A 13,217-nucleotide genomic window follows, 5' to 3' on the forward strand; every position below is an offset into this window, starting at 1 on the left:
ATTGGAACCAAAAACCTGGACCAAAAGTAGAGGAAAGAATGCTTAGAAAACATAGGGAGCCAATGCCGCTTCCCTATTTTTATTCTATTTGAGAACTCTTCCTTTATGTGAGAGTGTTTTCACGGAGCGACAATCCCCATCATGTACAATTAGTTTCAATACTTTTGATTATGCACTAAAACATTCTCAATGTTCAATTTAAATATTTGAAAAAAAAAAACTAAGCGCACACCGAGGAAAAATACCATGTAAATTTACTAACATCATTAATGAAATGCTCCAAGCTTTCCCAATAAAAATCTACTAACATCATTCATTATATCCAATAGTAAAACAGAGTTCGTCACTAGATATAGAAAGTACAAATTCCAAAGGTTTATTGGGTACAAATATAACATAAAAAGGAACTAGAGTCCATAGATTTAATGGAGACAGGAAATTAAAAGTGAGGCAGCACATGATGAACCGTACACATTGTTGGATGACAAGACTTTGATGATAAATGCAAGAAATTTGGGGTTGCCTCTAGATGATAGAAATCACCTTCCTTCGAGTCATGCAGCAGTAATCTCCCCTACCGATGTTCCTTCACAAAGAAAACAGTTGGATGAAACTCAAAGTAAAGCAAATACCAATTAGCTAGATAGGGTGACCTGGATGCCAAATGCATGTGTGCCTGTGATGGTTTCTATACACTTAGCCACCTCGATCGTTTCTCAAATTTGAACACTCCAGAGATAGTGATCAACTAGAAGAAACCGCGGACAAGTAGGGCATGTGAGCCATTGCTATGCTTTTCTAAATCATTTATTTTTTATTTTTCTTTTTGTTATGGTCAGGAATGCAGTGGAACCATCAGATGGATCACTCATCTGTACCATACATAAAGTGAGGAGGTCCTTGTGGGCATACCACTACCAAAGGAATGTAGAGCCATTAGAACTGGAATGTGGTAGCGCCATCCCTCTACTGTATTTTCATTGGCCATGATCATGTGTCAACCGAGACCATCAATTGAGATTGTCCATCTAGTAGGACCCATCTCAGATCATGTTCCAAAAGAAACATTTATTTTGTTCATTTTACACACACACACAGAGAGAATGATAGAAGTCACATGAGTCAATGAGAGTTGCAATCAATCAAACAAGTTCCAACTGCCCCCTGCGTTGACCAATCAATAGAAGTTAAGCCAAGCAGCCACATCTAGTATCAAATTGTTTGCCTTTTTGTTTGAATGAATAGGAGATCTGGTTTGAGAATGTTATGAAAATGTAGCCAATTGAGATTTCAATCATATGTTTTTCTAGCCTAAGAAAAGGAAATGAAGTTTCACCTCCCTCTTCAGCGCAGTTATTCTTTGATCCTGTATTTTTTCATCTGCATCCGTAACACACATCAAATTAAAGTACATGAATGTTTTTGACATAGTTCAATCATGTTCATGCATGATGCAATAACAATTCACTTGCCACCTTGCAATTGCTTTCCATTGAATCTAGGTCCAAGGAATTCTTATATCATGCATGATTGTCACATGCACCTCTATGAGACGGGTGGAAACATGACCAGATCCAGACAGCTTTTCCAGCAGCCTCAATGTGGATGCTCATAGCCAAACGGATTGATCAAAGAGATTAATTTCAGCGTGGGATGTTAAAAGAAAAGCAGATGGAAGGTTTGAATACAGTTGGAATCACCCTGCCATTGACCCTACTTGTACAAATTGACAAACTGAGGCTGTCATGCACTATTCTTTCCAAGGATCATATACAATCTAGATCATCAGATAACGTGCGTGGTGGTAACGCATGGGAGAGAAAACTAGCACTGTTGTTAGCCATAAAATCTCCTTTGGCAAAAGGGTTTTCCTGTCAGGAGAGTCAGATTCTTTGATAGTTTAAACTGGTGGACCATTCGAAGTTTGATGTCTGTTGTCCATCAATGGTCATTGAAAATCCCTGTACACTGGACCTTACTATAGATTGGTTGTCTACTCAGCTTAGACGTGTTGCCTGATTAATGAGATATTGTATCATTATCCATCCATCAGATGGCCTAGCAAAATAAGCCAGTTCAATCCCAAGTGATACGCTCAGTGTAAAATGGACAATAAGCTGGACATTGTATGGTGTATAATACCTCTTGTTTTTACAGCAATTGGACAATCCTGTTTGCCCTGTCTGTGGGCCGATCTAATGTGCCATCAATTTTGGGCAACAATGGATGTAGGCTCATTTATATCGGAACCAAAAACCTTGATGGGAGTAGAGGGATGTATACTAGAAAACATAGGGAGCCAAAGTCACTTGCCGGTTTTTATTCCATTTGAGAACTCTTCCTCCTTTAAGTCCTTTATGAGAGTGTGTCCACCAAGCAACAATCCCCATCACATTCATGTTGGTTGGTAGAGATAGGTGACCTGAATCTGAATCCGATTATTATCTATAGTCTGATCAAATGGGAGGGTTTCATGAGTCTTAGTTCTTACATTTAACAAATGGTGGTGAATCTTCAATTGTATGCATTGCATAGTAATATGGCACCCACCTCACACGGGTGGGGCCTGACTCATACAAGCCACCTGCCTCAAACGGGCTGCCCACCCTGAGTGTGCTCCTGCATTTCAGAGGTCACTCGGCCCACTCGAAAAATGCCCCTGCATTACTTTTTCCCTTTGAATTTGGACCACTTGGTATTTTACTTTTAACCATCCATTTAATAGCCATTAATTGGTAATTATTGTCATTTTAGAGATATGCTTCATCCATAATGGGACCCCACAATTTGGGTAGTCTAAATGTCCATTAGTGCCACATGTGAAATGAGTCAGTACATAGCCATAATTGAATTAAAACATTCATAGCCAAAACCTTAAGAAATTGATAATAAAAAAGAGAATTGAAAAGATTTACTGTGTTTGAGAAAACACCCGGTTATAGAGAAAAACAACAGCATTGAATGGCATAACAGTTGGGATGGGGGCGTTAGCCACCATAGAGAATTAATGAGACCGTTTGCTTAGGGGTACATGGACAAGAGAAACAGAGAATAATGCCATATGTTTTGAGAAAGGTTTTCAATTTCATGTATTAACTGCCGTCATTGGTTTGAATACATTTGATTATGCAAAACATATTCTCAATGTTCAATTTAAATCTTAATTTGAAAAAACACTAATGCATACCAAGGAAAAACACCATGTAAATCTACTAACATCATCAATGAAATGCTTTCCCATTGAAAAAGTGCTTTCCCAAGAAAATCTACTAACATCATCAATGAAATGTATCTAATAGGGAAACAGAGCTTGTTACTAGATATAGAAAGTACAAATTCCAAAGGTTTATTGGCTAAACTAGAGTTCACATATTTAAAGGAGAAAGGAAGTCAAAAGTGAGAAAGCACACAATGAACTGTACATATTGTTGGATGACAAGACTTAGATGATAAGTGCAAGGAATTTGGAGTTGCCATTAGATGGTAGAAATCGCCTTTCTTCAAGTCATGCCTCAGTAATCTCCCATTCCGATGGTCCTTCACAAAGAAAATAGTTGGATGAAACTCGAAAGTGAAGCAAATAATTATCTAGATAGGGGGACTTTGGATGCCAAATGCAACAATGTACATGTGTTGGTTTCTATACACTTAGCTAAATGGATCATTTCTCAAATTTGAACACTCCAAAGATAGCGATTAACTAGAAGAAACCGCCGACAAGTAGAGCATGCGAGCAATTGCTATACTTTTCTAAATCATTTTTAATTTTTAATTTTTTTATAAATGTGTGGCCCACTTGATGAGTTGCCCTACCTGTTTTTGTTATGATCATTTATGCTTAGAAGCATCAGATGGATTGATCATCTGTAACAAGGGAGGTCCTTGTGGGCATACCACTACAAAAGGAAATGGCAATAAAACAAGAAAGTTAATAAAGTAGAGCCATCCCTTTACTGCACATGGGGTTATGGTCATGTGTCAATTGAGACCGTCCATCTAGTAGGACCCATCTTAAATCATGTTCCCTTCATTTTTATTTTTTTTTGGGTTATGTAAAACTAGCCTAAATTTCTTTGGACTGTTGGTTTGGAATCTGCCAACCAGATGGCTAGGATCATCCAATTTATATATTTTTAATCATGTTTCATCAACAACAGGGGCAATTAATATGGAAAGGTCTCTGTAATCCTACACCGGTTCCACCAGCTTTGCAATAATTTCTTCTTTCTATTAGAATTATTATATGACTAAAAGCACAACTGATGGGGGTATTTATCGAATCATTACTGGGTCCATACACATACATACCTGCTTCATCTTCTTTTTCTTCCTCTTCTTCTTTTTCTTCCACGGCACCTTTAAGAAGCAAGCCTAAAAAGGTATAAAAAAGGTAGAAAAAGATGGAAGGTTAGAAATGTCTTCAAAGGAATTTATAGTTGGTTTTGACACTTGAAATTTGAAGAATCTACATCTATAGTAATTGGATTCTTGAGAATTTCAGTGTGTCAAGTTGTGTTTAACACCTTGAAATTTAAATAATCTCTAAGAATATGAAAAGTAGCTTTTTAGAAAGAATTGTAAATGGCTTAAAATTAGAAATTAAACTTTGGCCAAATTCCAAATTGTCAAAAGTGAAAATTAGCTCTAGAATAAAATTTTAATTTCAAAGGACAATAATTTGAAAAAAAAATAAAAATTAGAACTCTTTAAATGTCACAATGATAATCAAGCACTTAACTTATTTAATTATTTGTCTATTGGATTGGTGGACATTTATTGGATGATTAAAACTAAAAAATATTCAAAATGTTTTTATTTCAACAAAAAAGTGTCCCCAATTAGAGTTTAGGATTCTTGGACCAATTTATCTTCTGGGCTATGACATAGAGACAGTGATTCCATAAGTTAATTGGTTTAATTTGAGTTGATGCCATGTGTATCATTTCTAAATGCCTATGTATCAAGTGTCCTATGTGGCCAGAGTATTAAACAACCTGACCAGTAGCATATCAGTCATATGTCAGGTCTGTCGAAAGTGATAGTCTGACCATGGAGGTGTGCGGCTAATTTACACGTGTGGGCGTGTATCACAGGTGTGATATTGTGTTTTGATCTAGATGGCGTCACACAAAAGTCAGGCCAGCTTTCCCAACCCGATGGGCCAATATATAAATACAAATGAATGGTCAGGAAAAAAAAAAAAACCAACAATTTACTTTGTATTGCGTGGCCTGAAGAGTGATTTTCTCTGATTTAGAGAAAATCTAAATAACTCCGTGGGGCCACTGTGATGTTAGTGTCTTATCCACACCATCCGTCTGTTTAATTACCGGCTCATTTTAGGGTATGAGCCTATAACTGAACGCTATCTAAAGCTCAAGGGAACCACACCACAGGAAACAGTGGGAATTGAATGCCTACCATTGAAAATTTTGTGGGTTGGATGAGAAACAAACATCATTGTGAGCCCTGGGAAGGTTTCAACAGTAGATAAACGTCACTATCACATTGTTTCCTGGGGTGTGGTCCACTTGAACTTTGGATATTAGGCTCGTGCACTAAAGTGATCTGGAAAAACAGATGAACGGTGTGGATAAAAGACATACATCCACAGTGGGCCCCACAGAGTTAACTCGGTAGGCTATACTCTGGACGCAATCCAGCACGGCACATGTATGAGAAAGAAAAAGGGTATGGCGTGGCATACTGCCGTACTCGCGAATCGCCTCTTCAATGCCTCGAACGCAGGGTTCACAAATGGTTTTGAATATACGAAAGTAATAAAGTTTGGGTTACCCTTTAATTACCTTCTTCTCCTCTCCTCCATATCTTCACCTCCGAACGATCTGTAACATCGAATGGGAATGACTTGAGCTTCGGACACTTGTAAACCTCGAGGAGTCTTAAAGACGGCATCGCCCTTCGCATCCTCTGCCACTCTTCTTCCAATTCGTACAAAAATTGTAGCACCAGGACCTCCACTTTCCATACCCCACTCTCGCTGTCCCAAAATCTGGGACCCATCTCCCTTATCCTTCCCTCCCGACCACTAATGTAAAGAAACTGAAGATTGGGAAGGGAAGTAGGACTGAGCCACGCAGGTGTCCTTTCTCCTGGCCAGTTCCAAATAAACAACTCTCTCAGGAATTTAAGAGGAGGAGAAAGCTCACTTTCGATCTTCCTTACAACTCCATCTCTTTCAACAGAAATTCTCCCAAAAGCTAACTTTAAAATTTGCAAATGCTGGAGCATTGATAACACATTCCATTCCCCTTCTTCTATTTCTTCAACTGACTTAATGTCCATCCAAAGTTCTCTAAGTTTTGTTAAGCTCTTCAACTCCGAAATACCGGATCCATTTTTATTCACAGGACTAAACCATCCTAACCTTTCGAGATTTGAAAGCTTTCCAAGCCCTTCCGGCATGCATTCTAAAGAATGAGGGTCAAAGATTTGGATAACTGTTAGCTTCTCTAATGTTGTGATTGACACGGGAAGACTTTTCAAATTGGGGCTGTACAATAAACATAGAATCCGGAGATTACGAAGATTTCCAATTGAATCGGGCAGTGATCTTACGGCAGAACTTCTCTCTATATTAAGATAAAGGAGGTGATGTAATGACTCTATCCCACTCAACCAATCACTGCACACCACATCTGCATCGAGTTTCCTTTCTGACAATGAAAGAGATAACACCCTCAACCACCTTACTTTACATAAATTTGCTTTTAGACTTACAATCATCTCTATGCTCTGAATGTCCATCCCAACCAACGTCCGCAGCTTGGTGGGACTGTTTGCGATGCTATCTACAGTTGTATTCCCCACAATTCCCAAACGACGAGACTGCTCACTGAATGCGGAACTACCTCCACAGTCCAACCCCACAAAAATGCTCTCTTCTCTTGCAATTCTTATAACCATATCTCGAACCATATCATGCATTTTGCAAAGATGAAAGCTTCTTTCAAACAAATCTTTATGCACTCCAAGTATCAAAAAACGATTGAATAATTCTGAAAAACATTCTTCTCCCATCTCAAATGCTGTTTTCCCATTTTTTCCCCGAACAAAACCCTCTCCAATCCACCAGTTAACCATGTCGGGAACATAAATTTCAAAATCTTCTGGAAACATGGCAAAGCACAAGAAGCAAGGTTTTAAGTGTGTTGGGAGCTCTTCATAGCTTAACTCTAGTCTTGAAATGATCAGCTCATCTTTCTTATTGATTCCCAACTCCTCCTTCAAGTGCTCTGATATTCGCCTCCATTCATGGATAGAATCACTCTTCCCCAACATCATTCCACCCACAACCTTGATTGTTAATGGTAGCCCCTCGCACCTCACAACAATCTCCTTTCCCAAGCCCTCCAAGTCTGGATTTGTGCACTTACCTCCAGTTCTTGCAAAAGCTACTTTACTGAATAAAGACCAACTATCTTCATTTGAAAGAGTTTGGGGATAGTGTATGCATCTCCTGGCAGCTCCCATTGATTTAGCAACCTTGTCATTCCTAGTTGTAACAATAACACAACTACCCTCCACTCGGGGCAAACCGGACTTCAAGCTATCCCACCACATCGCTTCATTTGTTTCCCAAACATCGTCCAAAACTACCAAGTATTTTGCATCTAATTTCCTGTTAAGACTTTCCAATAGCTCCTCAACATCCATTCCCCTCAGAGATTCCTCTTCTACATCTAGCTTTTTAAGCATCTTCTTCAGCAATTCATTCAATTTGAAACTTTGAGAAACAGTAACGAAGACCAAGTGATTAAAACAATTTTTCACACTCTCACTTTGACATATCTTTTGAGCAAGTGTGGTTTTACCGATTCCCCCCATTCCAACTATTCCAATCACCGTTGAGGGTCCATCTACTTCTAAGATCCACTTTCTAATCTTCGCTGACTCATCCTCTAATCCTACCATTTCAGCTTCATGCATTAGGATTGGATAGTTAATTCGCATATTCCTGCCGTCTTCATCTTTGCCAGGTTGGCGAGGAGCTGTTTGCAAGTAGGACTTCATATTCTCCTTCACCTTCCTTACCCCTTGATTTATATTCCTCAGCTGCTTTCCCAACTGATGATGGGATTTCAAATGAGTAGGAAAGCAATAACTTGTAAAATTTGGTGCACACCCTTCATGTTTTTTCTGGAAAAGAAGTTGACAATCTGCTATTACATCTTCAGCATCGTATACCAACTCTCTTAAATTGCTCGTTACCCTCTTGAGTATCTCATTCCTATCTCTTCTCTTCACCTGATCAGCTTCCTTGAGATAGCTCTGCATGTATTGAAGCTCCTCCTTTGTTTCCTCAAACTGATCATCAAACTCAAGTAGCTGACGACCTTCACTTATGAGTATTGACAACAAATTATCCAGAAGAACACTGACAACAGGATCTGCCATTTTCCTGTGAAATAGAATCATACCTTTATGAAAATGGAATTCAAAATGAGGAAAAACTAAAGACTAGGAAGAAAATATTGCAATTAAATTGGCTACAAGAAAGTAATTGCATCTCTTTTGAGCCTTGGATCTGCTCATTTTTTGGGCTTATAACTTTAAATGAAATGGCCAAATGGATGAACCGTGTGGATAAACCCAGACATCACAGTGGCCCCCAGCCCGTGTTGAGCTCGGCACAAGGAGTTGTACCCAATCTGCGTCCCACTGGAAATGGTCACAGCAGCATACAAAGGGCATGCGTTTAGTCATGTTTCAGTCACTCCCAACCGTTGGGACCACCTCCGTGTATGTGTAGTATATCTATGCCTTCCATCTATTTTGCCAGCTCAGTTTAGAACATGGTTGCAAAATTGAATCATATCCAAATCTCAGGTAAATTACACTATAGGAAACAGTGATCATTGAAGGCCCACAGTTAAAAACTTCATAGGATTTATGATAATGTTTATTTGCCATTCAACTTATCGATTAGGTCACACGGACCTAGATGAAGTGATGTAGAGCGGGTTGCGGATAGTTACATGGCCAAGATGGATCAGAAAAGGCCCGGTCGACGACAGAAGTGATCTAGACCATCGAACCTTAAATCGGGCATATCTTGCAATCCGGAATGAGTTACCTGACGTAAAATATATGATTTTGGGGTAGAACGAGCTACTGAAGCCAACCAACCCTGCTACGCCGGGTTGCGCAGCCCGGAATTGCGAAAAACCCCTGGATCGACGGTCGTTTCCCTGTTTTAATTTCGTTTTTACTATAAATAGTAAGTTTTAGTTTGATTATAACTCTTCATCCGTCGGGCTTTAGAAGTTGCGCCCAACGTGAAAAGAGCTTAGAATAATTAGGAGAATAGTTTGGTGAAGCCAAATAGGACACTTACTATTTTTGGCCGAAAACCTCGCGACTAGTAGACATCACGACCGTCTATAAATAGTAAGTTTACTATTTATAGTAAGTCGCGGATTCTAGGAGTTTGAGTTGTAGTTTGATTTTGATTTCTTTCCCATTGCTTGGTACCCCTATTTAAAGGGTTGTGAACTCGTTTTTAATCATCAATTAATCAATTTCGAATTTATTAGAATTTATTTCTATTTTCTGCTTTCTTTCCTCGTGGATTCGAGTAGTCTCTGTGAGGAGTCCAGAGAAGCTCCGTGGATTCGGAGTAGTTATCCTTTAGGAAGACAGTGAACGACCTCATCACATTCATCTCTACATTAATACCGCTTAATGGCCTGATTAATCGTGTTTGTAATGCAGAGTGTATGTACGAGCCTGGACTGAAAAAGGGTGGTAAATGCATGGATTTGATGCTCCAGAAGCACCAAGGCAAGGAACGGACTCTAGAAGACTAAGAGCGACGGAATTATACACCAGGGGTCCGCGAAAATCGAGAAACTGAAGCTCAAGTGGCCTGAAAGTTAAGCAAAATGCAAGATCACAGCGTTCCCACCATCCGTTCAGCTCGAAACTTTATACGTGGCCTGAGGACCATAAATGAACCGTACACGTAAAATTTCAGCTCTTGGATCACTGTGAAAGTGGCCCAACGGACAGATCAGCCCACAAATCACTGATCTGGGGCCCACTTGATCTATGGATACACCTCATCTTCGGTCTCAATGCCTTAAATTAGATGAGAAGTCAGATGGACGGAGCGGATTTCATTAAAACATCAAGGTGAGGACCATTCTACATGGCCGGTGTACACAGCAAGCGTACGCCCGCTGTGCACCGGACCAAGGTGGCCCGGTCAACACGGGAGACCCGTTTCCTTCTCCTTCTCAAGCTCGGACGCACGAGACCCACCGGTTTCGTGCAGTGGGGCCCATTCGGCATCCAAATCATCTATCTGAACCGTTCACCGAGTCCAGAGGGAGGGCGTGACCCACACCTAGGTGGAATCTTTCCTAGAAGGAGTACGAAGCAGATTTCAACCGTTCGGACGAGGCGCGAATGGTCAGGTGATAATTCTGCAAGCCACATCAACAGATGGCCAAAAACCTTCCTTTCCCGACCGAAATTCCGAGAGCAATCTAGTGGACGGCCTGGATTTTTCATTTGATCTAAGTATGGACCCCACCAGCGTCACAGCGTAATGAATACGTAGTCCCTGTTTTCGCGTCCGGGCGCAGGCCGACTTTTGCGGGTTTTTGTACGATTCCGGTGTTGATCAAAACCAGATGATAGGTAAGGGGATTTTGTCTGTCCCCATACTGACAGATGAGATCGAAAGTGAAGCAATGGGGCCCATTCAGCATCCGATCGTCCCTGTTGTGGAAACAGGATGCGCAGGAATGAAATCCAATTCCTGGTTGGAATATGATTGCTGTGCACGCTGCTGTGCGTAAAGGGGTCTTTCGCACTCTCCATCTGGAGGAAGGATAAAAGGAGAGAAGGGAGGACGGCCATGGGAGTCATCTTTGGTTGGAAGAAAGGCGGAACGGTTTGCGGTAGGCTGCTGCTGAACGTGCTTTGCTGCTGAGGAGGTCGGTTGCTGCTGCAAGTCTTGGGTAGGGAAAACGTGGAAAAGGAGGAAGATTTTGGAGGGCTGGCTCGTGAGGAGGATTGAGAAAAAGAAAGGGAAGAAAGTTGAAGGTGACAGGAGCTCTGGAACGTGGGAGGCAGCGTGTAAGGCTGGGTTTTCTCTCTCTTTCCTTCTTGTTCCTTTCTTTTCCTTTTTATTTTTATTTTGTTGTTTAATCAGCCCATCCATGTGTGGCTAATCCTCTTAGCTAGGGCTAAGAGGTGAAGCCTGTAGCGAGATGGGAGACACTATTTCCTGCTTTTCATTTAAATTTATGAACTGAACTTGGTTTTGAGTTGATTATTAAAAGAATATTTTCTCAGTCTTTAATGGTCTGTTGTGACTGAAATTACAATGGGTTTGCAATGGCTTTGAGTATTTCTTTCCCTTTTTATGTTTATGAAGTCAGGAACCCCTGTTGTTCATCATTGTCCCATGGGCATGGTAGGATGACAGTACCCTTCCTGATCTTCATACATTGTTGGTTGGGTGGTAATTAGTTTAATTCTGTTGTTTACTTTGTCTCCTGGGCATGGTTTGGTGATGGAATCCATTCTAATTCATACACCTTTCATCTCTTGAAAATCAGATCAAGTAAGTTCAGTTTGAATTCCATAATCCTTGATGCAGGCAAAAGATCTCCCTGATCCCTACAAGTGGATCCTCTGAATCCCTAGTTTCCCTTCTCTGAATTCCTTAAGTTTTAGATAATTATTCCACAATTATTCCTTAAATTTACATTTGATTTTGATTACATCTTAGGCTAGTTCTATTTCTACCTAGTTTCAGGAAACGTACAAGTTTCAGTCCCTGTGGATTCGACCTCGGTCTTACCGAGTTTATTACTACATCACAACCCTATACTTGGGGAGTGAACAAGTTTTTGGCGCCGTTGCCGGGGATTGACGGTTACGATTCTCTGAAATTAATTAGTTTTAGAATTAGGTTAGGATTAGGATTTTATTAACTTTAGTTTTAAATTTTTATTTCTATTTGATTTTTAGAACTAACTTGTTTTCTGTTTTATAGGATCCTGACATAAATTTCTAAATTGGTAATTCTTTCCTAAATTCTTTACTTTTTTTACCTTTTAGAATTAAGGTTTAAATCTTAGAAATTTTCTAATTCTAGTATCCTCTCATTTGTAGGAAATAGAAACTAGGTTATTTCTTATTTAACTTTCTATTCTTATTTTAGTAACTTTCTAAATTTAACTCTTTTTAAATCTAATTTGTTTCCTCATTTATTTTTAGAATTTTTGTTTAGAAACTAACCTTCCTATTTTGTAGGCCTTTAAGATAGAAATCTCTAATTCGGTAAGCTCCTTCCCTACTTTCTATTCTTCAATTCTCTTTTAGTAATTTACTTTCTAGTTTAGGACTCTCCTAATTTATCTTAGAAATTTTCATTTTCTTTTAGGAATTCTTTCTTTTAGAAGCTAGTTCACTTCTATCTTTCTTTTAAGGGATTGTTCTTCTCTTTTTTTTAAAAAAAAAAAAAAAAAATCTAACTTATTTTATTTTATTTTATTTTGCAGGTTTTAACTCAGGACTTTAATTTGGTAATCTCTTTCCAACTCTCCATCTCCTTCCTTTTGGATTTTCTTTTCCTTTCTTAGGATTAGACTTTGAATTTGATTGAGGGCTGCGAGTGTTTCATGCCCAAGTGGGCCCGTGACAACACTCGACGTCTCTTGACTGAAGGAGGATTGGTTGAGGGGTTGACTATCCATCGCAGGATTAGACACCGCTCGAAATCCCCTGAGTTAATTGAGGTTATGGCTAAAGACCAACCTCCTCTACTTCCACCTAGGGGGGAGGATACCCAAGATGAAAATGAGGTGCAACAGGCACCCCCGCCTCATACTTTATGAGATTATCTACAACCGGCGGGAGTGAGTACGCCCTCATGCATGATTTTTCTTGAAAACACAGGACAAATGGACATCAAGCCAGGAGTTATCCAACTCCTTCCCAAATTCCATGGACTTGAATCAGAAAGTCCATATTTACATTTGAAAGAGTTCGATGAGATTATAGCTACATTATGTTTTCCTAATGTATCTGAGGATACAATTAGGCTGAAACTCTTTCCTTTTTCCTTAAAAGAGAAAGCTAAGACATGGTTACATTTACTGCGTCCTATATCCATTGGCACATGGAACGATATGTAGAGGGAATTCATAAAAAAATTCTTCCCACATCACAAAACGATT

At 39.6% G+C, this 13,217-nt stretch overlaps 1 protein-coding gene and 1 long non-coding RNA gene across 2 annotated transcripts; both read right to left on the minus strand.

Moving 5' to 3' along the window:
* Positions 1-242: 242 nt before the first annotated feature.
* Positions 243-4,161, minus strand: LOC131242302 (uncharacterized). Its single transcript, XR_009169584.1, has 2 exons — positions 3,423-4,161; positions 243-586 (listed from the first exon to the last, which is right to left on the minus strand). It is a non-coding gene; the product is annotated as an uncharacterized LOC131242302 (long non-coding RNA).
* A 1,638-nt stretch (positions 4,162-5,799) lies between these two features.
* LOC131244642 (disease resistance RPP13-like protein 4) lies at positions 5,800-7,973 on the minus strand. The gene has a single exon (XM_058244143.1). The coding sequence runs from the start codon at positions 7,948-7,950 to the stop codon at positions 5,800-5,802; it is 2,151 nt and encodes a 716-aa protein (XP_058100126.1). The 5' UTR covers positions 7,951-7,973.
* Between the last annotated feature and the right edge of the window lie 5,244 nt (positions 7,974-13,217).

Source organism: Magnolia sinica, chromosome 1 (assembly GCF_029962835.1).
Source record: "Magnolia sinica isolate HGM2019 chromosome 1, MsV1, whole genome shotgun sequence".
In the NCBI taxonomy this organism is placed as follows: domain Eukaryota; kingdom Viridiplantae; phylum Streptophyta; class Magnoliopsida; order Magnoliales; family Magnoliaceae; genus Magnolia; species Magnolia sinica.

Coding starts and splice junctions, on each gene's coding strand:
- LOC131244642 (XM_058244143.1), bottom strand. CDS start 7,950: ATGCATGAAGCTGAAATGGTAGGATTAGAGGATGAGTCAGCGAAGATT.